The 24,932-nt window shown below is 55.0% G+C and overlaps 1 protein-coding gene across 12 annotated transcripts in view; it reads left to right on the forward strand.

Annotated features, from left to right (window-relative positions):
- Positions 1 to 24,932, forward strand: part of LOC121473031 (DAB2 interacting protein) — a 192,598-nt gene that overhangs the window by 148,715 nt on the left and 18,951 nt on the right. For 11 of the 12 annotated variants that reach the window (XM_041724923.1, XM_041724921.1, XM_041724926.1 and 8 more), the window contains 5 exons: positions 16,112 to 16,265; positions 17,924 to 18,022; positions 18,914 to 19,468; positions 22,529 to 22,673; positions 22,759 to 22,903. In XM_041724923.1, coding sequence (XP_041580857.1) covers positions 16,112 to 16,265; positions 17,924 to 18,022; positions 18,914 to 19,468; positions 22,529 to 22,673; positions 22,759 to 22,903 — 1,098 coding nt within the window. Of the gene's footprint in view, positions 1 to 3,608; positions 3,786 to 16,111; positions 16,266 to 17,923; positions 18,023 to 18,913; positions 19,469 to 22,528; positions 22,674 to 22,758; positions 22,904 to 24,932 lie in introns of those variants that run through there. The other variant, XM_041724928.1, reaches the window with a different exon arrangement.

Here is a 24,932-nt window from a genome sequence, read left to right on the forward strand (position 1 = left end):
TGTCTGCTCTGTTTGGCACCCAGATTCCTAGTGCCTGAAATAGCGCGTGGCTCATAGTTTACACTAAATAAATATTTGCTGGCTGAATGAGCAAAACACTATGAAAGAAACAAGTGTCTCAGGGGAGAGTAATGGGCAGGACCTGTGATAAGCCAAGGCCATCCATCCATTAGGAATAACTGAACTGAGCTCCAGACGCTGGCCTTTCCTGGACAGAGGTGGGATGAGAACTCCCACTGAGGGAGCCGCAAGTACAAAGTCCCCCGAGGCTGGAGAGCAGAGGCTGCAGGTGGGGGGTTGGGTTTGGTGGTTGAGGTCAGAAGGTAGATACCTGCCTACTTCTTAAGGAGGAGTGTGAATTTATTAGGAGTACTGTAGGGAGTACTGGAAGAGTTTCTAGCCCCAGCGTTAAATAATACGATTTGCATTTCTAAATCGGTCCCTCTGGCTCCCTGGTAGGGGTGGGGTGAGGCTGCGGGTTCAGGTGGGCAAGGGAGACTTTAGAGGTGGTAGCCCTAGGATTTGCTGATGGGTTGGGTTCTGAAGGCCAGGGAAAGAAGAGTTCCTGGCTCCCGAGTCTCCACTTTAGACATTTCGGGCTTGAGGTTCTTTCCATGAGGCATCCAAGAGAAGATGTCAGCCCAGCATGTGACTGTGTGAGTCTGGAGCTCAGAGGAGGGGAGGGCTGGGGATAGGAACTTGGAAGGGGCTTGAGCACACTAGAGTAAATGGAAACAAAGGAGCAGGTGAAATCACCAAAGCAAGGTGTTCTTCTGAACGTGAGTGTCCCCCAAGTCAGAGCCTGAGCAGCTCCAACCACTGCCCCTCCACCCCCTAGGAAAAGGAGTGGGAGAGCCTTGGGTGGTGGCAGGTGTGGAGTGGGAACACCAGAGGGTCTGGTGGCCTGAGTTTCAGGAAGGGTGTGGGCTGTCCTCTATCAGTAAGGAGAGGATGGAAACTGGTTGGCTTTGGTCCCATGAAGGCCCTCGGGGACCATGGGAAGAACCACTGGGATCAAGACAGGTGTGTTGGGTGGAAGAGGAGGAGACAATGGTGTCAGGGAAGGGCAGGAAGAACCAGCCAATCTGGGAAGCAGGGGAAGATCAGGTGGGGGCTCAGACTGTCTTTCTTTGTTGGGTTTACCCGTGTCTTGCCTACTGGTTTCGACCCTGCATACCTGTCTGAATCCTCTATGCAGAATCCTGATGGCTGATGCAGCAGGCTGAAGGGGCTCTCTGCAGAGCTCACTAACTTCCCCATAGTGGCTCACTTATCTAGTTCGTGGGACCACCTGACCCTGTTTTTCCCCATCTACCTACTTCATCTCTTTCTGAGTCCAAAGCCCCTAGAGAAGAGCATTGTGGAGCTAGGTTTACTTGGAGGTTCTTTCGACCTTTCCCAGAGCACAGCTAGACTTCATTTACACTGATAGTTTTGCTCTGGAATGTTCCTTTGTGTGTTTGGCATCCAGAGAATTTTAAGGTCTTTTTCAGGGTATTTTGGTGGCCAGAACCTTGACCTTCCCCAAAGCTTGGTTGGCTGTTTGGGGAATTTAATGTGTTCGCCTTGAGGGGTGGACAGTGTAGAGTTGGGGACAACCAAAGTTCTAATGGTTCTCAGGTGGGTCGTCAGTATCTGTTGAACGAATGACACTCAGATATTTGTGTCTTTGGGCTCCTGAGTGGTTTGCTTAAATGCTTCCTCTGCAGCTGGTTAACCAGTGTTTTCACATCTGTTATCTGCAGGGGATAGAATATTTCCTCATTTTATACCTGAAGAAACTGAGGCTCAGGAAAGTGAAATGTCTTACTCAGAGGTTACAGTTGCCTAATAACACCACCAGAATCACGCACCAGGCCTGCAGACCCCTCAGTGAGGCCACCTTTACTGACTAACCCTGTGGGTGAGGAGGTGATGGTGGGGTGTAGGTCTTTTTGGCCTGGATGCTTCTGGGTGAGGGCAAGCATCTGGGAAGAGCTATTGAGTGGTGTTGTGTGGTAGTCACTGAGGGTTCTAATTGGACCCCTCTCCCTCCTTTTTATAGGAGGAATCTGAGGACCTGAGAAAGAAGTGACTTGCTCAGGGTCACTACCTAGGAAGCTGGTTTCCCACTTTGTGTCTCCCAACATATCCTGGGGGCAGCCTCCTTCAATTTAGCTAATGTGGCTGCCTGCTCACTCTGAGCCGGGCTTTGTTCTGTAACTCATCAATTCCTCCTAGCAACCCCCATGTGAGGTTAAGTACTATTATTACCCATTTTACAGAGAGATGACTTGTCCACGAACATCCAGGTTGCAAGCGACATGGCTCAAATTTGGTCTGTCTTAACCAGCAACTTACCCAGCTTCAAACTTATTTAATTGCCAGGATCCCTAGAATCAGAAACAGAATGGTCCAACCTCAAAGGACCTAGCCCTCACAGAGTTAGGCCTGAGGACAGTGCCTGGCCTTGGCTGTTCTCGTGGAGGATGGCCAGCCAGCCACTCCAGATGCCAGGAAATGGCTTACCTCTCTCTTGGAGGTAAAGGTACCTGTTAGACCAGGTACCAAGGCCCAGGGAGTCAAGTCTCTCCTTTCCTCACCCCTGCTCACTCCTGTTCTAGCAATTAGGGAGGCCCTGCCCATCCTTGGAGCCTAGGGGCCTCTGGAGAGCCTGCAGCACTGCAGCCCTGCCGCCTCCATTTTCGTGGATAGTGGAAGGGCCTCAGCTGGCTTGCGTGAGCCCTGGGTTTGGAAGGACAGCTCTCCTTACCTGTCCCCTCCTTTGGCCATACAGCCTTTCCAAAAAGGGATGAGGGTCTGGGTGTCAAGTATGCCACTCCTATGGAGCTGCCGACCCACTTCTTCTCCCTCCTTTACCTCCTTCTGTCTCTTTTTCCTCTATCTCATCCTTACCTAGCATTTGTCTGTCTCTTGCTGTGCTGTGTCCAGGCGTGATTTCCAGTGTTTCCATCTGTAAGAAGGGAAAAAGTAGAAGGGACCTCATAGGGTATTGAGGCCCAGACTGGAAGCCCAGTGGTTGGGCACCTGCAACAAGTGAGTCCCCATCTACCCCCTATCTTCCCCCATGAAGGAAAGATGCTAGTGGGTGTGGAACAGGTGGGGCCTGAGGCTCAGGGTTGGGGGAGAAAGTGGGCCTGGGGCAGGGGGAGGGGGAGCAGGTGGGAGCCAGAAACGTGGCTTGGACTGAGCTCCCCAGCTTTACTGTGGCCTCCTCATCGATGAGTTGGGGTTTAGGGATGTGTGTCTGTGGAGGGTTGTGAGGAATCACGGGGCAGTGCTGTGAAGTGCTAAGCGCTGTGTCTGGCACATAGTGCCTAAAAATGGTGCTGTGCCTGCTCTTCGTTCTGTAGGCATAGTCCCATTTGGGGGTTTTGGGGATTCTTCAGGTGAATTTTGGATTTTTAGTGTTATACATTTTGTTTAGATCTTCCTGAGAAGCCTAAGCCCTCCATTCTGATCATGACTTTGGGAAGTTTTTTGAGTTTTGCTATCTTGTTTCCTGTACTGAAAAAGGGATCTGTGCCTTTAAGTCCCCTGCAGCTCCAAGTGGGGCACCGGCCCTTTAAAAGCACATTACAGAGAGTTGGAACTTAGCCTTTGTTTAACTAGCAGTGATTAGTCCCAGCGGACAGGGCTGGAGTAGTATGTCGACCAGAGCGTAGTTGGACTGGCTAGGCCCAGTGGGGAGACGGTGGGCAGACGGATGGCTGGCCTGGCCCCTCAGTCTCTCCGGCCTGGTGATCCTGGTGGCCTGGTGATCCTGGTGACCGCCCTGAGCGATGGTGAGTTTCCTGACTGTTCTGATCTGCCTGAGCAGAGGTTGGAATGTGGGCAACTGCCAGTTCCTGGACCCCTGACCAGCCTCCTGGACCCAAGGAGACTCCTGTGAGATGAGTGGGAGCAGACTGGTAGAGAGGGGTCGTCGCAGGTACTCAGTCTTGGGAGGGACTCCGTTGTTTGCCAGGGATGGTGTCTGCAGACATCTACTGCCCTCCCACAATGTGGAAACAGGTTACCCCACCAAAAAGCAAAAAACAGAAGTGTTGCTGCTGGTTTTAGTTTTTAGAGCGATAAAATCCAGTGTCCCATGCTCCTTTCCACAGCCAAGCGATGGCCTTATCCTTTGACAACTGGAAAATGTTAGGAATGGCTGAAAAGTTTTCTGGGCTGAGGATCTTGGCCTTTGCTCTGAGTGGCCCAACCCTGGGCTGGGCTGGGTGGGGCTGTGCTGGGATTTGGGGGCCATGACATTTCCACCCTGGCTCCCCAGCCACTCAGCAGGGCTCTTTTCTGCTCCCTCCTTATGTCTATTCCCTGATCTGTGGGGCTGATGGAAGGCCAGGAAGGCTGCTCTGGGCCTGGAGTGCATGCGTTCTACTCCAGCTTACGTATCTGAAACCATTGTTAGGAGCCAGGTCACTGCGATGTGGCAGTCTTTGCTGCCACAAAGTACCTTTGTCTCCAGTAAAGACAGGGATCCGGCTTGTTAACAAACTGTCTGGTGGAGGGGCTGTGGGAACAAATGAGCCAGTGCTATGAAGTGCCAAGCACCATGTCTGGCTTGTTACAGGTCTGTGTGTGCCTCAGTCTCAGCTACCCTCACTACTGTTTCCAGGGGACTAGTGGTGGATCTGACTCCTACCAACAAGGTGTCCTTTTCACCATTTTCCAGACAGGGGAAACGATCTACCCCGGGTCATACAGGAGGTGACAAGGACAGGGCTCAATGTACAGTTCTGGCCACCCAGAATTTCTGTAAGTTCCTTGAAACTTGGTACGTGTGATCACATGAGTTCTGTAGTTTTAGTGAAAGCCTAAGGCTTTGACAAGCAGTGAAGACAGTTTGGAGCTAGAGCCCAAATATTGGGCCTCCAGCCTTGCGCCCTGGTACCTGGGAACTGTGACCTTGGGCGAGCTGCTGGGCCTCTCCATGCCTCCACTTCCCAGTGTATAAGGAGGTGGGGTGTAAGGGTTAAGCCCTGAGGGAGTTGTCAGTTTTGCTGGGACACATGTCGTGGAGATGGAGGTCTTTGAGCCAGGATTACTGGATAAAGTGGACTTACCTGCTGGGAGCATTCCAAGCATTGGTGGGCAGCCCAGTTTTGCTGGGGTGGGACACACCTTGGATGCTGTATTTAAAAGTGTATGGCATTATTGGTTGGAATCCCATGGGCCAGGTGGCAAATGACAGATTGGGCTAGCTTATCCTAGAGTCAGCTGGGAGTGGGGGTCGGTGGGGGAGGCTGGTGAGCTCTTGAAGTCTGGCATGCTGTCTGGCCTCAGGAAACCCCTTGAGGTCTCGAGCTTTAGTTTCCTTAACTCTAGTCAGGTAGCTGGGTTTGCATGATTGTCAGAAGCCATTTAGTGGATCCATTCCCTGCCTCATATACTTCCCAGGTGTGGGGTGTCATGAGGTGGCACAGTAGAGCCACAGATGGCTCTGATGCATGGTCGTTAGAAGCAGGAGCAGCTCAGCAACTACACCCCACTTTTCTTTGACATCTTGAGTTCCTGCTTTTGTTGGTGGCCTGGGAACCCATGGGTCACTGGCGGCCACCCTCTCCTGCTATTTTGCTGCTGTTGAATGGCTGGCTGTCTCCTGCTAGGTGTAGTCTGGGAAGCAGAGCTCTTCAGTTCCACTGAAATGGCCAGATACCAGGCTTTGGGAGGAATAGGGGGCCAGGGCCCCATAGTCCCCCAGGCTCAGTGTTGGGATATTGGAGGTACTTAGTAGCTATATACTGGGGCACAGGATTAACTCAAACCAGGAATGGGGTACATAATGAGGTTCACAAGCAGAAGGAACCTCCAGCAGACTCTGGTAGGAGGTAGGGGCAGCCCATCTGCTAGGTGAAGAAGCTGAGTTATAGGAGATGCCAGCTTGAGATCTTTGCTCCTTTGGCCCAGTACCTGTTCTCATCTTTGACTCTTGTGTCCCTAAGACCACAGAGCCCCTCTGTCCCAAATTGTGGCTGGAATTAGCAGGGATGGAGATGAACACTAGGGCTGGAAGCTAGGGTGCCTGTGTTTGCTTCCAGATGTGTCCATCTTCCCTCAAATGGGGGCTTGGGGTGCCCACTTAAAATGGCAGTTTTTTTCTCTCCGTCCTGCTATTGGGAGTGGTTGGTGGAGTGACTACAGTTCTCTGGGGGCAGATGGCAGAGAGGCTTTCGAAGAGCCCACATAGAGGGAGGGCGGGGCAGGCCCTGCATACCGGGCTGAATAAGAGGCGCCTTGGAAATATCTCTGTGCCTGGGAGGAAACCAGGAGTATCCAGAGAAGTGCTGCTGGCATGGGAAGGGGCAGAGTGTCCCAGCAGAGCCAGAACCAAGGCAGATCATAGGGCTCACTGCATGTCAGAGGTGGTGTCATCCGCATTTTACAGATGAAAAAATGGAGACATATGGGTTAATTAACATGACCGAAGTCCCAGAGCTTTATTTTCATGTGTATTTATTTTGAAGGAAGGAGACCTCTCTACTTTGACCAGTCATCAGCTGGCATGGTGCCAGGAGCTGGGGCTGTGTTGACAAGTGGTTGGTACTTAATTGAGGCAGGAAGGTTGGTGCCCAGAGGTGGGGAAGGACAGTCCACACATTGCTTTGTCACCCTCAACAGAAGGCCACATGGCATAGACATCGGTAGTATTAGGAGGGGAGAAAATGCTGCCTCTGCCCTCACCTTCATATTTCTTGGAGGGGCCAGCTGAGCCTAGGAGGGCTTCTTGGAGGTGGAAAGCTGGGCGGAATTAGATAAGCCAGAGCGGGAAGTGGCTTCCTTGGGGGGATGGAAGTCCTTGGTTTTCAGCTCATTTGTTTTTTTATTTCATCATCTTTTCCTTGTTTGGGTCATGAGTCCCTCGGGGCCTGAGGCAGCTGTTAGAGGTATTTATGGTTGCTGCTGGGGGGTGGCGGTGGGGGGGGGAGTTGCTGGGGAACCAGTTAGAAACCAGTCTCATACTCGGTGGTGTGATCTGTGGGACCAAGGGGATGGATGGGTAGATTCATATCTGTGAGGAGGAGAGGGGTGCAGACGGTGCTTGCAGCAGGGGAATACCTCAGTCAGGGCCTTGAACCATTCTCAAGAGTTGTCCAAGTGGAGACGGTGGGAAGGACACTCAGGCAGAGGGCCAGCTAGTGTGCAGTGGGGTGGCGTCTGGGGTCCTGGGGGAACTGTAGTGAACATGAGGCTGGGGTCAGAGCTCGGAGGGCTTTCCTAGGGGAGGCAGGGGATGCTCGGGGTTTTGAGGGGTCACCCTCCTTAATCTTTCTGAGCACCCTCGCCAGGGTCAGGGTTTGGAGGAATCACCCTCCTTAATCTTTCTGAGCACCCTGGCCAGGGTCTTGGTAATTTCTCCTGGGACAAGGGAAGAGGCCGGAGAGCTGTCCCCACTCAGAAGCAGGAGGGGCACTTGGCCCTCAACTCACTTTCAATTTGCCCAGATCTCATCCTATTCAATGAGTGTTCCTCAGATTCTCTTCTTTTAAAATTCAGGGCACTTCGCTGTTCTACTGAGGTTTATGAATGTTTAAAAACTGCTTTGCGGTCCCCAAAGTAATTTGACAACTCTGACAGCTATTGATTAAAAACCTGAAATTATTCAGGCTGCAGGATGACTTGGGGGATTAGGTGGAAAGTTTTTTGTTTCTTCTCACTCTGCGTGTCCCCTGCCCCCTCTACCCCACAAAAAGAAATAAGAAGTGAGGTAAATGTGTTCCTGAAAACTCCATTAGACTACAGAATCACCCTGGAAAGGGTGAGGATAAAGTATGGTCAGGATGCTGGACCAGAACCAGCAGCCCTCACATCCCTGGTCTCAGCCCAATTGTGGCCCAAATCACCAACAGGCAGCAACAGGGTTTCACTCTGAAGGCACTGTAGGTGGTGGTGGGAGGCATTAGTGGTATTTAGTATCTGGTCCATTATGTTCCTGGGTTGTTGACATGTTGGGGTTTCCACGGCGCTCTTGGAAGTAGCCCAGCAAGTGAGGAGACCCCTCCTAGAGAGGAGGGAACTTGTTCAGGGCTGCTCTGCACCAAGTCTGTGGGTCCACAGAAAGGGAGGCCCAGGGTCACAGGCAGGCTAAGGGTTGCCCAGTACAGGAGCCGAGGACCCCCGACCAGGTTTCTTGTCTCCCTCCTGGTGAGGGCCTGAGGACTGGCCAGCTGATGGTGATGAGGGTCTGAGGGTCTCAGCTCTCATTTTTGGACTGTGACCTGGCCAAGCCACTCCATTCTCTCAGCCTGTTTCCTCTGGTGTCTTCAGGCTTCCTTCATCAGACTCTTTGGATTAACTGGGGGATGTAGGGGAAAGGTGGCCTTGTGCGCTGAGGCTCTTCAAACCTATTTGAGTTCCTGCTCCCCCTTTCTGCTAGGGTGATGCTGCCTTTTGTGCGGGACTGTTGGGAGAAGGCCGTGCTATGATTGGATCCACTTTTGTAGAAATACCTGTCACACAGCTGGGCACACAGGAGGTGCTTACTAAGTGGCTATTAAGTCCAGGAGGCCACCGTGTTGATCATTAAATCAGCATCTATGGGACACTTCTAGGAGCCAGGCCTTGGGCTGCACTGTAGCCATAGCATATGATGAGCCATCCTGTTCTCCTATCTTGGTGTCCAGAGTGTGGACCCTCCTTTGCCAGGTCAGCTCTGCAGTGTGGAGGGTAAGCACATACTCCCAGGGGTAGGGTGAAGACTGGAGACCAGGCATCACCAGCCCAGGGCTCATTCTGTGTGTGAAGATGGAGTCACACTGGTTCCAGTGATTGCTAGGGCCTGCTCCCTTGCCTTGGACTGAGAGAACCCTGGGCCAAGAGGGACCGTGCCTTCAGGCCCTGTCATCCCAGGAAGTCTTCCCAGGCAGGGCAGCCAGTCTCCCTGCCTTTTAAGGACAGGCTCTGTCTCCCCTGGGCCATGGGAGCCTCTAGGCAGCTGCATTCTTCTTCACTCCTCTGGGACAGCAGCTGGGCCAGGAGTGAGCCTCGGCCTTCTCAGCAGCGGGTTCCCAGGCCAACAGGGCAAGGCTGAGCCTGGGGAGAAATGGCTGTGCTGGATGTGCCGGGTGGGGCGCTGCCCTGTTTGTGTCTTGCCACTCAATTCCCAGAACGTTGGCCCCCTCGGCCTGTGTTTCAGTTCTGGGCTCTGTCCACTGTGGGCAGAGGTTTCCAGCACAGCTCACTGGACCACCTGGCTGTAACAGGCAGAAGAGAGCTTGACGTGTTCTGACCTGACTCCAGAGTCCACAAGTCCTGCCAACCCTCAGGTGGTCACCGCCTCCATTGAGATCAACCTTGTCCAGGGTTTCTACCCCTTCCAGGCCTAGTTGTGGCAGTGGACCACACAAACAGGAGTGGGAATTGGGTCAGGAGATGCTATGCTCAGGAGTCACAGGCTGAGGGGCTAAAGTGGCCCCCTCATGGGGTTTACTATGCCTGCATGCACAGCCTGTTACCCAACCATCCTCCAGGAGGGCAGTCTTCCCCTCTGCAGTGTATCTAAGGGGCTCCCAGTTCCTGCTTACATACTCCCGCAGATAGGGTGCTCACTACTTTAAAGCCAAACCAGGGATCCCTGGGTGGCGCAGCGGTTTGGCGCCTGCCTTTCGCCCAGGGCGCGATCCTGGAGACCCGGGATCGAATCCCACGTCGGCTCCCAGTGCATGGAACCTGCTTCTTCCTCTGCCTGTGTCTCTGCCTCTCTCTCTGTGTGACTATCATAAATAAATAAAAATTAGGGATCCCTGGGTGGCGCAGCGGTTTGGCGCCTGCCTTTTGCCCAGGGCGCGATCCTGGAGACCCGGGATCGAATCCCATGTCGGCTCCCAGTGCATGGAACCTGCTTCTTCCTCTGCCTGTGTCTCTGCCTCTCTCTCTCTGTATGACTATCATAAATTAAAAAAAACAAAACAAAAACAAAAAAAAAACCAAACCAGTCTGGCCTATTTGGAGACAGCTGTGCCTGAGTAGTGGTTGGTCTCTCCTGGTCCTGGCTCTACCCTCCAGGGGTGTGCAGGACAACTCCCTCTGCCCCTTTGAGACTTGGAAGGAGATTCTGAACCTCATTTTCCAGGCTATGCAACCTCTCAACTCACCCCACCTATAGCTGGGAACATATTTCCCATGTCAGATAGGACTGCTTAATTATCACAAGTTTTGTTTTGGGGTCTCCTCCCTCCTTGAAATAATGGAGAATTTGCTAAACTTCTGTGTTAGTGACCTTTGAAGAGAAAAAAGGCTGGAGTTGATAAACAGCTCGTGGGTTGGCTAGAAGGCTATCAGATAAGCCTGTGGCCCAGGAGCTGAGACAATGTCCTCTTGTTCCTGCTCCCTGGCCCTCACAATGAGCTGCTGTTGGCACTTGGCTGTATCTCCGATGGCAGCTCCACCCGTGCCTGTGCCATGCCCACATTTCCTGGGCAGGGGCTGTCCCACCCTCGCCAGCCCCCCTGGGTCTTCCACCTGGACCCAGAATGAGTGGGTCATGGTGAGCAGGTCAGCTGGCCATGGCCTTTGGCTGCTCAGCCACCTGTGGGGTGATGGAAAGGTGGTGGAGGCACTGATAGAGCTGGCCTTAGACTCTGCTAAATGGGGTTGAGATCTCACTCCACTGCTCACCACCCCCATGATCTTGGGTAAGCCACCCGGCCTCTCTGGTGCAGTACCTTAGTCCTGGTGGGTTGTCCTGAGGTTCCAGTGAAGAGACAGGTGGGAGAGCAATATGGCATGGGGCTCGGCCATATGCCCTGGGTGTGAGTTCTCATCTGCTCCCGGGAGACTAAGGCAGCATGGTGGTGGGGGCAGCATTTGGGCTGGGCCTCAACTGAAAAGGAAAGGTTTTATTAGGCAGAGAAGCACGGGGAGGGGCAGTAGGGCTTCAGGAAGCAGCATGGGCAAAGGGCCCCAGAGGGAGGAGAGTCTAGGTCACTTGTCAGGGTGTGGTGTAAGGGGTGGTAGAAAAGAGGGCATTTCAGTGAGGGTTTCGACACCAGGTTGAGGCACAATGACTTGATTCTCTTTAGGCTGTGAGGGAACAGCAGAGGGGTGGGAGTGACGCCATGTTGGGTAGGAGGCCCATCCAGTAGGATGGTGTTGCTGTGGTCCAGATGGAGTAGGCTGGTGAAGAGGCCCTGGCCAAGATTGCTCTCCAGAGCAGGGGAGTCCAGTGCAGGTCTCCCTACCCTATGGCCTTGGCACTCCCATCTCTGACCTGGGAACCATGGTACCATCCCCTTCCCAGGAAGTATGAGGATTCCATGCCATGGAGGTAAAAGGCCTGAGCAAATGGCCTCAGTTGGGGAGGAGACACAGGGCTTCTAGTGTCTGTGGTCTCTTGAGAGTCTAGAGAATCTGCTGTGTCTAGGACTCAGGGATGTCTCAGAGGAATGCAGCAGTGGTGGGAGGTGCAGCCATGGAGGGTACAAGGAGCCTCCTGGCCTTGGGAGACGTGGACGAAGCCCATAACTGGACAAAGCCAAAGCAGGGACATTTCTTAGAGATTTCTGGGTGAGCACTGGAATGCTGCTCTTGGCACCTGACCTTGAGCAGGCAGCTGCCATGATGACCAATGCTTGGGTCACCTTTGTCCCTTTTTCCAATCACTTGGGTTGAGGGCTCCAGGAGGATTGCCCTCCTCCCAGCTGAGCTCCTCCTTTCCAGAGCTTAGCTGACCTTGGCTGCTGGGATACTGGGGCTTTGGTCTAGGTGCTTGGGGGCCCTGAATTTTGGTTCTGAGCCAGACCCAGCCCTGTCCACTAGGAGCCCCCAGCCAGGGAGGAAGATGGTCTGTGATAGACCTTCCCAGCATAGCCTCATGACTATCAGGTTGCTGGGACTGCTGGCAAGGTTGCTGTCTCCTGGGAATCTGGGAAGGCTTCGTGGAGGAGGGTGTGCTGATGCTGATGCTGGAGGTTGGATAGGATGAGGGGATGGCATGTGCCGGGAGGCCTGCCTGAGGGAGTTGTGACCCCTGGGGAAGAGCAGCCCAGGGTGAGGTGGAGCAGGCAGATGGACCCCAGCCAGCAGGGCTGATACTGGATCCTGTGTATTCCTGACCAAAAACCCCTCTTCTGGACTCCAAGGCCCGAGAAATGCCTCTCTGAAAATCCTCTTGATAGCACTTTGTCAGTAAATGCTCGTTAACTGTTGATTTTTGCTTGAAACAAGATCCTCCTTTTTCAGATAAGGGAGTTCCCCCGCTCCCTGGGGTTGAGGTCTGGAGGAGGGCTAGGAGGAATGTGAGCCCCAGTGCCTGCCCACTTGGAGAAGGTTTGTTTTCTCCTGGTGAAGTGGAAGTGAGCTCCGTATCTGCCTCTTGGGCTTGTGAGGATTCAGCAAAGGGATATCTGTGACATTTCCTGTGGGCCTGGTGCAGGGGTGCCCCCTCTGCCCCGGTGAGGAGGGCCAGATGCATGGAGCCCACAGGCCTAATGGAGATCTGTACTGGCCAGCGTCTCTGAGCCCAGTGTAGTCCTCTGGTGTCCCTGCCAGGGTGCTTGTGAGATGAGCTCGGACCTGGGCTGCAGCAGTGTAGAGGCCCTTTGGTGTGGTGGCTGTGGTCTCCAGGGACCAAGGAGGTCATCGAGGTAAGCCGTCATCAGATGGCTGGGCACTGGAGGGGGCCATGCAGTGGCAGTGTTGGGTTGCCATGGAATGGCAGGAAGGAACGGACCTGATGCAGGCACTGGGGGACACAGAGACCCTGTGTACAGTGGCATCAAGCCCCAGCCACCCACACCACACAAGGCAGCCATGGGCAGGGCTCCCAGATCAATCCCATTACAGCAGGGCCTTGGGCAGATCCTGTAACTGCTGCTCCCTGAGCCCCTTCACTTTCTGTAAAATGGGTAAATGAATAGTCCTGGTAAAAGAGATGTTAAAGTGAGCAGGTGGGTGCCCTGCACTAAATGGAGGCAGGTGCCTATGGGCAGAACACCTTCTGGGAGTGGGAGCAAGGCAGCATCTGGCACCTGGTCACCTTTTACTGCACTTCCTAGGTAGGGAGACTGAGCTTACTCACTGTCCCCTTGGAGCCTGGGCAGTCTGTGGTGACCTCCACCCTCCTTCCCTGTCTTGTTGGGCTTTTTGCCCAGCCTGTAGATGAGCAAAATGCTGGCCTCAGATGCTGTCCTGGGGCATAGGCAGGGCTGGGTGAAGGGCTGATGCGGCGGGTTGGTGTGGAGTATTAGGGGGTCCTGCAGGCCTGGGATAGGGCTGGCTTCCTGGAGGAGGTGGTTCTCAGGCCATTTGCTGATCCTGCTGGGTTCAGGAAGTGACCAAGTGACCATTTTTCCTTCCCCAGCCTCAGTCATCTTAGGAGCCACCACCAGGGGCACACTTACCTCTGCGGAAGGTTTTGCCCTGGCAGTGTCACAGCAGAGTAGCTCCCCCTGAGCCTCCTGTGTCCCTTTCTCTCCTGCCAGGAGCCGTTTGGGAAGGAGAGGAACAAGTAGTCTCCAAGTTGAGCAGGAAGGACATATGTCTGTGTGTGAATCAGGGAGCCCAGGCTGCCTGGCTTGGTCATCTATTGTGCAGAAACAGCATGGCAGACCTTGGAGTAGCTAATGGCTGGCCCAGGTGCCGCCTGCCCCCCACTCCTCCTCCCAGTGAGTTTAGGTGGATGAGGGTACAGCCTCTGCTCCAGGTCCCTCAGCCTGGAGAAGCCCATGGGAGTTTGAGAGGGCCACAGCTGCCCAGCTGCAGCCAGGTTGCCTTAACTGTGAGTTTCCCCATAGCTGTCTCTTCAGCTGGGAACCTTCCCAGGGATTCCTGGGCCAGCTGGGGCATGTTTATGGAGCAGGATGGTGAGGAAGGAAGAGGAGGGTTTTGCAGCTGTAGGCTCTAGGCTCTAGGCTGTGGCTGCCTTGGGGTCTGCTGGACCTGCTGGGCTCCCAGGCTATAAAACCAGAGCCCCCCTGGCTCTCCCTGGGTAATACCAGTCTATTGAACCAGGACTCCCTCTCCTCTCCCCAGCTACCTCATTCAGACGCCCCAGGCAGGAGGCTGGGGCTCCTCCCTTTGTACTTCCTGGGTCCCCACTCTGCCCTCCCAGCATCCTTACCTGACAGGGGTTTCCAGGCTGGCCTAGAAAGCAGTCTGATCCTGGCCTACCAGCTGGGTTTTCAGTCTTGGACAGCAAGTATAAGGGGCTGTGGGTTCTAGCCCTTGCTAGGCGGAGTGACTTTTCCAGCAGCTGGGGCAGGGGATCTCTTGAACTGACATATGAAGCCCCATTCTGGGAGGGAGGCCTGGAGTTTGCCCCATGGTGTGGGCGGCCCAGGGTGGCATATTGGAGCTGAGGGGCCTACAGGCCCAGCCACAGCCTAGGTCAGTGCTGTGATGGGGGCGGAGAATGGGCCGTTGGAGCAGGGCCTGGAAAGCTTGTCAAGGGAAGGTGCCTATTAGCACCCAGAACTGAGTGATGTGGTAGGCCATGGTGTGTACTTGTCACAACTGCCTCCTGGAGAGAGGGTGCTAGAGGAGCAGAGGCAGTGTCACTGTATTTGCCAGTGGACTTGACCTCACTAAGTTCTACAGATGGGTTTGGGGGTTCGGCTTGGCTCTAACTTGATCTCAGTCTGCCTCACAGCCTCCCTCTGGTCTGTGCATTCCCCTGGAGCTCTCTAGGAGGCCTGCCTGAATGCATCAGTTAAGCCCGAGTGATCTGAGCCTTACCTATGCTAGCTTCCTGCTGGGCATTGAGGGAACAGTTGTGGGGAGGCTGACTGGATCTCTTCGTCAGGCTATGGGATTCCCAAGGGTTGGGATCCCAGTTTCAGCTGACTCCCATGGAGTGCCTGGCATGGCGCTAACTCTAACTCCATGTTAGAGAAGACACTTGCATGGACATGTAGAGTCTGGGGTGTGGAGGGTGGCCTATCACAGCTTGCAAGGCTGGCTGGGCAGGCCTCTTGGCTCATCTCTGGATTCCTAAGCCCCCATATAGTGAGCCTCAGCTCCCCCTTACCTCCAGTGGTCATGGAAATGTGGGCTAAAGGGTTGTGCCCTGCCAGAACCTCCTGCCTGAGCTGGGGTCTTTGCTGAGACAGGAAGAGAATGATGGCTTGAGCCTTGGGCCATTGGAGGCCGGGAACTGAAAGGCAAGGGTATTGGGGGAAGGAGGTCTAGGTGGGCTAAGCCCAGGGTGGGTCCTATGCCAGTGCCAGGGGTTTGGGCCATGGGGCAGGGCCTGCCCAGCTTCTGTGCCAGAGGAGTCCTCCATGCCTCAGGTCCCAGCTGTGGGAGGGGCATCAGTGGGGCACTACTGGGTGCCACTGGCTCTGGAAAGGACATTCACCTCTCTGAGAAGGACTCTGCCCAGCACTGGTGCAGGTGCCATATGAGGTGTTTTCCGTATGATATGCTGAGGAAACTAGGGCTCAGAGAGGGGGAGGTGACTTGCCCAGGGCCACACAGTAAGTGAGCAGTGGACCTGGGTGGACCCGGGTTGAAAGCCAGGTGTGGGCTCCATTTGAGCACCAGGTGGCCAACTACCTTTGTTCTTTGTGCGTGCATCGGGCCAACTGACCGTGGCTAGGCCCCCAGCCTCCAGCATCTTGAACCCTGTCTGAGTTTAGGCATCTTGGGTACCATGCAAGGACTACTACATCCTTTCCCAATTGAGCCTCAGGTCCTCATCTGTAAGGGGGTAAGGGGGAGCAGCAGAAGTCCCTTTGGCTGTCCTGCCCTGAGCTGGGCTGGTGCATGGAGTGGGATGCTGTATAAGAAAGGGCTCTGTGGACAGTGACATTCTTAACAAGTGGGTGACTACTTGGTCTGGGAGGGAGACTAGGGCCAAGGAGAAGAGGTGGGAAAGGTTTCTTGGTTCCTATGGGTTTCCAAGGCCAGGACCCTTCCCCGAACTCAGTACTGATGTTCAGCTCCTAAGCAGAGGCCTGATTCTCAGCCATTTGCTCCCTTAGAGGCTGAGCCACTTGCTCAGAGTCCCTCAGTGAAAAAGAGGGCCTGGTGGGTCTCTAACTCCAGCACTGGAATGCCCCTTTCTTGGGAGGAGTGATTGTCTCCACCTGGGAGGTCTGGGCAGGCCTCCTGGAGAAGGGGAAGGGGAAGGGAGTGGCAGTCTGGGTCTGACACAAGAACCCCCCATCCTCAGGTCCCATCTGATGCCCAGGCTGAAGGAGTCTCGCTCCCACGAGTCCCTGCTCAGCCCCAGCAGCGCGGTAGAAGCGCTGGACCTCAGCATGGAGGAGGAGGTGGTCATCAAGCCTGTGCACAGCAGCATCCTGGGCCAGGACTACTGCTTCGAGGTGGGTCCCACAGCAGGGGTGGGGTGGGGTACAGGTATCATGTCCTGGCAAGGCCAGGTTGCATCCAGACACTGTTCTGGAGTGCTCTGTGGCCAGGTTCAGCAGGGGCCAGGTTCTTTGGGGGAAAGGCTGGAATCTACTCCTAGCTTTTGGCTCCTAAGAGACCAGGTGGAGATGGGAGATGGGGGGCTTTATTCCTGCTCTGTGGGTTCCTTGCAGACAGGCCAACACTGTCATCCCTGCCTGCCTAGGAGCACAAGGTCCCCATGGGTGAAGACTGAAAGCCTGGATAGAATTGCTTAAGCCCCAGAGCCTGCTCGCTCCTCCTTAGAAACCCCTTATATTCAGTGTGGGGTAGTAGAGAGTACTCCCTTTTTGGGGCCTGACTTCCCTTCTGCATAATGAGAGCCAGAAACTTTCTTGCGCTGTCTGTGACCTGAAGTTTGAGAGCAGAGAGACAGCTATGCAACCTGTGCAGGGCGGTTACCTGCCCAGTCTCTCACTATAGATGGGGAAGCTGAGGCCCAGAGTGGACAGGAAGTTGTTAGCAGCCACACAGCAAGCCTGAGGCCAAACCAGGACCATGGTAGCTAATGTTGCAGGTGTTCCTGGGAGTTCTTAATTGCTTCTCCAATTATTCATATTTTCTTCCCACTTCTGTTTCCGGGGAAGCTTCCTGCCCTCAGCACTCTTGCATGATTAGGGGAGCTCTCTAATAGAGGAATGAGCCTGGTAATGAAAATCAGCTACTCAGGGATAACCTCCAGGCACCCCTGGCCCTGGGGAAGGAATGGAGTGGGGCCTGGCACCTGCCCCACACGCCATGCCCACTGGTGCCGTTTCTGGTTTAAGACTCCTGGTCCAGCCAGGCTCTGACTTTGCCTGGGACCAGCTGAAGATGATACTTGTCCGCTTGTCCACAGAAGGGGGTGCTGTGGCTTGTGCAAGCCTTTGAATGGTTGGATAAGGAGTCCACTTTCCCCCTATAGAGCCCTTGGCATGATGCTGGGGATGGCAGGAGCAGAGCAGGAGTTGTGTGGGTCAGGCTCCCTCCTTGGAGGAGACCTAAGGATGAGCAACAGTCAGATGGGGGAGGGTAAGGCTTCCAGGCAGGAGGACCCCAGGGCCCAGCACATGTAGGTAATCCAATTCTCATTTCTCCAGTGTGGTACCCCCCCTCCCCCCAAAAAATGTTAAGTTTCTGTGCCCATCACTGTTGTCACTGTTATTTGGCAAAAAATAACTATCAGAAGATGTCAGCTGGGGACTGAAGCAGTCCTTGGTGCTTACCCATGGTTGTCTCCTCTGCCTGTGGTTTTACTGTGGAGGGAGGTTTGGGGTAGGCATTGCCCTCTGACCTGGGCAGGGAGCCCCACACCTTCTCTCCTCCCATCTCTGGGAGTGAGATTGGAACAAGAAAGATACCTTCCTGTGGACAGGGGCACTGAGGCAGGGGGTGGGGAGCTTGGAACGGCCACCGACTGGTGCAGGTCTGCGCTGTCCTACTGTTGGTGATTTGCTTTGGGACCTCAGGTCGCAGGGCAGCACCTGCAGATGTAGTCATTGTGAGCCTTGTTCTGCCCCTTCCTATGGCTGCATCACAGACCTGGTGGCTGAGGTCCCTACCTCTCTGACACCGTCCTGCCTGTCCCTTGCAGGTGACAACGTCGTCAGGAAGCAAGTGCTTCTCCTGCCGATCGGCAGCTGAGCGGGATAAGTGGATGGAGAACCTTCGGCGAGCAGTACACCCCAACAAGGTAAGCCTGTGTCCCCAGTCACCGAGACAGGGAGGACCAAGGCTGGACCCACAGCAGATTCAGACTTTGACAAGAGGGACAGAGGTGGGGACCTGTGGTGTGGGCTACCATGGGGGGTGGAGGCTGCCCCCAAGTGGGCCGTGGCACTGGGCTGTGTAGGAGGAGCTCCAGTGGGCCAAGGTGACTCGGGTTGTAGGTCTCCATCCTTGAAGCCGTGCACTGACAAGGCTGGGCCAGAGGTGTGGGGCCATTAAGGACTTGGGTGCTGGTGTGCCCTGCTGCCTGGAGTTCATGTCCCCCCCTGTCCCTGGGGTGATTCCTTATGCATCCAGTTCCAGCTTGGACCCTTGTCTCCTTCAGAGGGGCACCACTGACCTAGGCTGCTGGGCCCACAGGCTTCTGCCATCAGGTTCACAGATCCCCTACTGTAATTGGCTACTTCCATGGCTGCCTCCATGACTGCCTTCAGGGCCCAGGATGAGTCTTGGTCACTGTGACCTCACTAAAGAAGGGGTCTTAACTGTGGTCACCTTCTAAGTGATTGTCTTAACTGTGGTCACCTTCTAAGTGATTTTACAGACCAGCAAACTACAGAGAGCTGCTAAATGGCACAGTCACCTGCTACGTGCCAGGCATTGTGCCAACCTCTTTCTTGATCTATTGCTCTGTTTCATTCCTGTTCCATAGAGAAGGGACCTGAGGCTTAGGTTAAGTCACATACTTAGGGTCAGTAAGCTAGTACAAAGCAGAGCGGAGGCCCAGCCCCTTGTCTGCCAGACTCCAGAACTGTTTCTGCCTCATCCCACTGCCGTGTTGGGGTTGGGCCTGTCCTGGGCCTGAGAGTTCTCCCCAGCCCCCACGGTGACCACGGCCCCCCTTGTGCATGTGCAGGACAACAGCCGGCGTGTGGAACACATCCTAAAGCTGTGGGTGATTGAGGCCAAGGACCTGCCGGCCAAGAAGAAGTACCTGTGTGAACTGTGCCTGGACGACGTGCTCTATGCCCGCACCACAGGCAAGCTCAAGACCGACAATGTCTTCTGGGGCGAGCACTTTGAGTTCCACAACCTGCCACCCCTGCGCACCGTCACCGTGCACCTGTACCGGGAGACTGACAAGAAGAAGAAGAAGGAGCGCAACAGCTACCTGGGCCTGGTGAGCCTGCCAGCCGCCTCCGTAGCCGGGCGGCAGTTTGTGGAGAAGTGGTACCCTGTGGTGACACCCAACCCCAAGGGCACCAAGGGTCCCGGACCCATGATCCGCATCAAGGCACGCTACCAGACCATCACCATTCTGCCCATGGAGATGTACAAGGAATTCGCTGAGCACATCACCAACCACTACCTGGGGCTGTGTGCCGCCCTCGAGCCCATCCTCAGTGCCAAGACCAAGGAGGAGATGGCATCGGCCCTAGTGCACATTCTGCAAAGCACGGGCAAGGTGAAGGTGTGTATGTGGGCACAGGTGTTGTGTGGCCCATGCGAAGCCCCCCCTGCTGGTCCCCAGGTCTGAGTCACAGATTTCAGCTCTCACAGAGACACCCATCACAGCCAGGTGGGCTCCCTAAACTCAAGAGTTGGTGTCACAGAGTGGGGGGCTCTTCGTGTCCCTCCTTTATGGTTGGAGCTGATCATCCACACACACATAGAGCCGATGGATGGGGTTGTGGCTTCTAGTCAAAGAGTGGGTTTGAGGAGCCTCCCTGCTGCACCTGGGGACCAGGATTCACATGACATCCCTGACAGGTGGCCGCCTATCCTAGCCCCCAATCTCACCCCTCCCACGTCAGACACACAGACTCATGGTACACACAGTATCCGTGCCATTCAGCAGTCAGCCAGCTGTGGCGACAGCTGTCCCACAGCCCACAGGATGGGAATTGTTCCAGAGCCATCCAGCAGGCCCTCCTGTAGGCTTGGAGGGCCCCACCTCTGTTTCATCTTCCAGGCCACACTTCAGCCCCTCTCACCTGGTTCTGGGGACAAGTAGGCTCCTTCAGGAAGGTTCCCTGCTATGTACCTGCCCAACACGGTGGAGCATGATTCTGTTGGATTCCCTCTCTTACCCTGCCCCCTCCATTGGTGAGGAGCTACCTGAAATGGTTGCAGTGGAGCAGGACTGGACATTGCAGAAGGCCTTGGGTGCTGGCCTGTCATAGGAGGATAAAATATGAATCTCTTATCTGCCTTTAAGAAAAAAAAGGCAGGGGGCGGGGGGGAATGCCTGGGTGGCTCAGTGGTTAAGCATTTACCTTCAGGGTGTGATCAAGGAGTCCCAGGATCAAGTCCCACATCGGGCTCCCTGCATGGAGCCTGCTTCTCTCTCTGCCTATGTCTCTGCCTCTCTCTCTCTCTCTCTCTCTCTCTCTCTTTCTCTGTATCTCTCAAGAATAAATAAAATCTTAAAAATAAAAAAAAAAGAGCTGAGCCTCTGCCCTTTGGACATGGTGTAGTTTGAGAGCCAAGTGGCCTGTGATGGAGGTGAGGGACAGCCATGTGTCAGGGTCTTGAGCCCTCATAGTCTGGGTCGGGGAGAGACTCAGGTTGGGGGTCTAGGTGCTTAATTCCTGTCAGGAACCCCTGTTCTCTTCCCTCTTTCCAGAAGTCTGTGGCCCCCTTCAGGCCACCGCTACCTATTTGACTCATGGGGTACATCCAGGAGAGGGACTTCCTCAGCATGGTCTCCATGTGGGGAGACTGCACTATTTCCTCCTCCTGCCACAGCCTTCAGACTTGACTAGGTTGGATGGACTCTGGCTACCCTGTCCCTGATCTCCTGGTCAGAACAGAGGGGATACTGGGAAACTGAACTGAGGGAGACCCTGGCCCCCAGAGGGAGTGAGGGAGGCCTCTGCTGCTGCTATGTCTATTTTTTCACTACCCAGCCCCCGAGGGCTGCCCTGGAAAGCCAACTACCACCTGCCTTGACCTTTGATCTTAGGGCTCATGGTGCTCGCCATAGATGGAGTTGGAAGCCAGGCTCCAGCTGCCCCAAGTGGGCCTGGGGAATTAATAGGCAGAAGAATAGGAAGTAACTCGTGCTGGGTGATGTGCATATCAGATCCCCCTCTCTGAACAATTGGGAACTAATGGAGCATTCTTGGTGAGAGGCAGAGTGTCTGATAAGGGCCCTTTAGTCCCAAGGTAAAGGTTGTGTGAGTGCCTTCCTGCACTCTCCTGGGCCGTGGCTGCAGAGTTCCTGTTCTTGGATTCCAAAGGCTTCTCCCTGCCGTTCCCACTCCAGATCTGGCCCAGGGAGCTGTGTGTGGACTAGGTCAGGGAGCTGTGTGTGGACTAGGTCAGGTCACTTCTCTGTTCTGTACCTGTTTCCCGTGTTGGGATTTAGCTCTCAAGAGCTCCTCCTAATCCCAGCCTAGGCCTAGCACCCAACCCAGGAGTTGTGGAAGACCTGTGAACGTGAGCAGGAGCCCAGTGGAGTTACAAGGCCCGATGCAAGACTTGCCTCTGCTGCTGTGTGTCAGAGAAGGGGGCTCTACAGGTTATCTATAGGGCAGGAAGAGGTCCTCAGGCTATGTGTTGTACCCAGAGGCAATGGCCACTTCCCTTTCTCCCTGTGGCTCCTACTGTTCCTCCATTGGCAGGTCTCCTGCACCCAGAACTCAGTTCTATATTTCAAGGGCCACGTAGGATCTCTAAGGACCCAAAGTTGTGCATAGTGGAGTGAGGCATTTCCAGAGCACCAGAAACCCTGGCCCCTGCTGGGTACCTTGCCACCTCAGTCACTTTCCCTTGGGTCTCTGATTCTGTCTTCCTCTCCCTCAAGTCACAGGGCATGGCTGAGGGAATGAGGAGGCAGGGGCTCCAAGGGAGGCAGGTTCACTGAACCACATCTTTGCAGTCAGGAGGGAGGGCGTGGGCTCAGGCTCCTCCCAGGGTCCTCCGGTGATGCTGGTAGGGGACCCATAGACTCGTTAGCTTCACAGCTGCCTTCCAGAAGTCTGGGACCCACAGCAGTGAGGGTCCTTACCACCTTACCACCCAAGCTGAGGACTGTGTTCTCGCCATCTGAGTCCCAGCCCACTGCCTTCCAGGGGGCATCTGGACAGCTTCCCCCTGTGGGGCTGCGCAGAACAAGTCTGTCTCATGTGGGAGACCCCAGCAGAGTAATGGGTGGGTAGATATTGGCAGCTGCTTGTATGATGGAGGGAGGGTGGCCTGTGTCCTCTCCAGTGCTGTTGGCGATGAGAAAGAGGTTCTGCTCTGGTCCCCTGGCCAGGCCTGGTGCCATGGATCTGACCACGGCATGGTCGGGTAATGGCTCCAGGTGGCATGCTCTTGCCCGGGACTGCCTCCCCCATTGTGTCACCATCTCTAGGTGTCTACCCTCCACAGGCTGCTCTTGCTCACTTCCCAGCAGCCCCCAAAGGTGGGCACCAGCAGCATGGCAGCAGAGCAGCCTCAAGAAGTGAACACTTCTGGCTGCAGAGCGGGTCTGGGATCCTAGGGTCCTGCCTATGTCTGCTCTTCTCACCTCCTGCCTTCCCAGGACTTCCTGACGGACCTAATGATGTCAGAGGTAGACCGCTGCGGGGATAACGAGCACCTTATCTTCCGGGAGAACACGTTGGCTACAAAGGCCATTGAAGAGTACCTCAAGCTGGTGGGCCAGAAGTACCTGCAGGATGCGCTAGGTAGGGCAGGTGCAGGCTAGCAGGTGGGCAGAGTGGGGCCAGGGCCACCAGTCCTTACTTCTTCTCCCTGCCCTCCTGACCCCAGGTGAGTTCATCAAAGCACTATACGAGTCAGATGAGAACTGTGAAGTTGACCCAAGCAAATGCTCTGCCGCCGACCTCCCTGAGCACCAGGGCAACCTCAAGATGTGCTGCGAGCTGGCCTTCTGCAAGATCATCAACTCCTACTGGTCAGTATGGGCCCCTTCCCCATGCCCTGCCCCTCCTGTGCCAGGGCACCTGGGGGGTGTTGGGCGAGGCCCTTCGGCTCCATCACCCCCAACTTGTAAACTACAGAGGGGAGTTTTTTGGTTTTTTTTTTTAAGATTTTTATTTATTTATGAGAGAGAGACACACAGAGAGAGAGGCAGAGACACAGGCAGAGAGAGAAGCAGGCTCCATGCAAGGAGCCCAATGTGGGACTCGATCCCGGGACTCCAGGATCACACCCTGGGCCAAAGGCAGGCGCTAAACCTCTGAGCCACTCAGGCGTCCCCAGAGGGGAGGTTTAACAAGGGCACTGCTGACTCAGCTGCAGCCTCACATAGCTTCCACATGGTGGCTCTGGGATTTTGGAACCCCCCCTCTGCCTGGCCCCCCTGTCCTGGTCCTTTGTGGGCTCTCAGATGTAAAGGAGTATCCTGGAATATATGCAGGACATGGTGTTGAGAATCTGGACAGGGCAGTGTACCTGTCAGTGTCTTAGCAGACCCTGTCTATGTGCCAGGCACTGTGGTAGGTGCCGGAGCTGCAGCACCAGGGAGCAGGGCAGCAGAGCCCCTGTTCAGGTATCCTCCACTGGGGCAGGGGAATGGCTGCAAGCGAGACCTCTCAGCTGTCCACAGGGGTGGCACCCTGCCTCCTCCTCCATATCTTACTCCTTTCTTTGGCAAGGCCTCCCTCACCCCATACTTTTACCTCCACACACTCCCTCCCTTCCTGCTCTAAGGTCTTAAACTTGCCTCCCCTCTGTGGCCCCCTTCACAGTATCAGACATGGTTGTCTCACCCCTCCCAGGCACCTCTTTCACAACCTCTGCCACAGCCCTAATCCCATCAGAGTGGGGCTATGCCTGTGTCCACATCTGTTTCTCACATGTACCTGGAGCACACTGGAGGCACATGAATCCACTAGCTCGGGGTTGGACCTAGGAGGGCCCGGGAATGGTTTGCTGCTCCTAAAAGACAGGCAGAGTTAGGCTGCTAGGTGAGTGATAATAGCCTTGGGAAGGGAGTGGAGGGAACAGCCAGAACCAGTAGAGTGACTGTCCTCCTGCCAGCTCCCTCTGCCCCTGGGCCACACAAGGTAATCACCCTAGGGCCAGTTTGGCCCCTTGGGCTGGGCCAGATGACCCCTGGGCCTGGGGGTGGAGGCATAGCCCTGAACTCTTGGGGAATGTACTTCCCACCTTTGGGCTGGGCTGTGCATTCACCCTCTTCCTCCTGTTCCCAGAGCAGACTGGGTGTGGGACACAGAGAAACATATCCGTGGACAATTTTCCATTTCCTCTTTCTGGTATTTGTCAGAGGCCCAGAGTCACCTTTCTGTTCTGGACAGGGTCACCAACAGATGTTGCTCAGCAGCTGCCCCCTGCCTGGTCTTGTGTAAGGTACTTTGAGGGCCTGGGCTGAAGCCCCTTCCCTTTCCCCCATCTCTCCAGCACACTCCTATTAGTTCAGGCACATGCACTGCACAGAGCCCACTGGGCAGGTGGTGAGCTTGTCAGGCAAAAGCCTTTCGAGTTGATCAAGGCTTCCTGTGGCCTTGAGATGGTCCCGTGAACTTGGCAGGGCAGACCCTGTTCTCAATGGAAGAGTGAGGGAACTGAAGTTCAGGGGAGGCCAGGCACTTGCTCAGAGTACCCTGAGCTAGTAACAGAGACAGTATAATGTCCGCAGAGTGCTGGGGCCCAGCATGCCCAAGGGTGGGAGGTGTGTCTTTCAGGGTGAAAAGATAGGAAAACCACTTAAAGATTGGTCAGGGGGCCCTGACTGTGGCAGGCTGCAGATGCCCAGCAGAGAGCCCCCAGCTGGGTGCCTGGAACCCTGCCCACCCTCACTGGGCCCCACTGGGGAGCTCACTGCCTCTCATTTCCCTCCCTGCCTAGAAAGTAGAGAGCTGTGTTCTCATCTTATCCCCATCTTGATCATTCTGGTGTCCAGGTCCTGGACATTCAAGCAAAAGGAGTGAGTCTCGCAGCCAGTGATGGCATCCAGGGAG

The sequence above is a fragment of the Vulpes lagopus genome, chromosome 12, assembly GCF_018345385.1.
Source record: "Vulpes lagopus strain Blue_001 chromosome 12, ASM1834538v1, whole genome shotgun sequence".
Lineage (NCBI taxonomy): Eukaryota > Metazoa > Chordata > Mammalia > Carnivora > Canidae > Vulpes > Vulpes lagopus.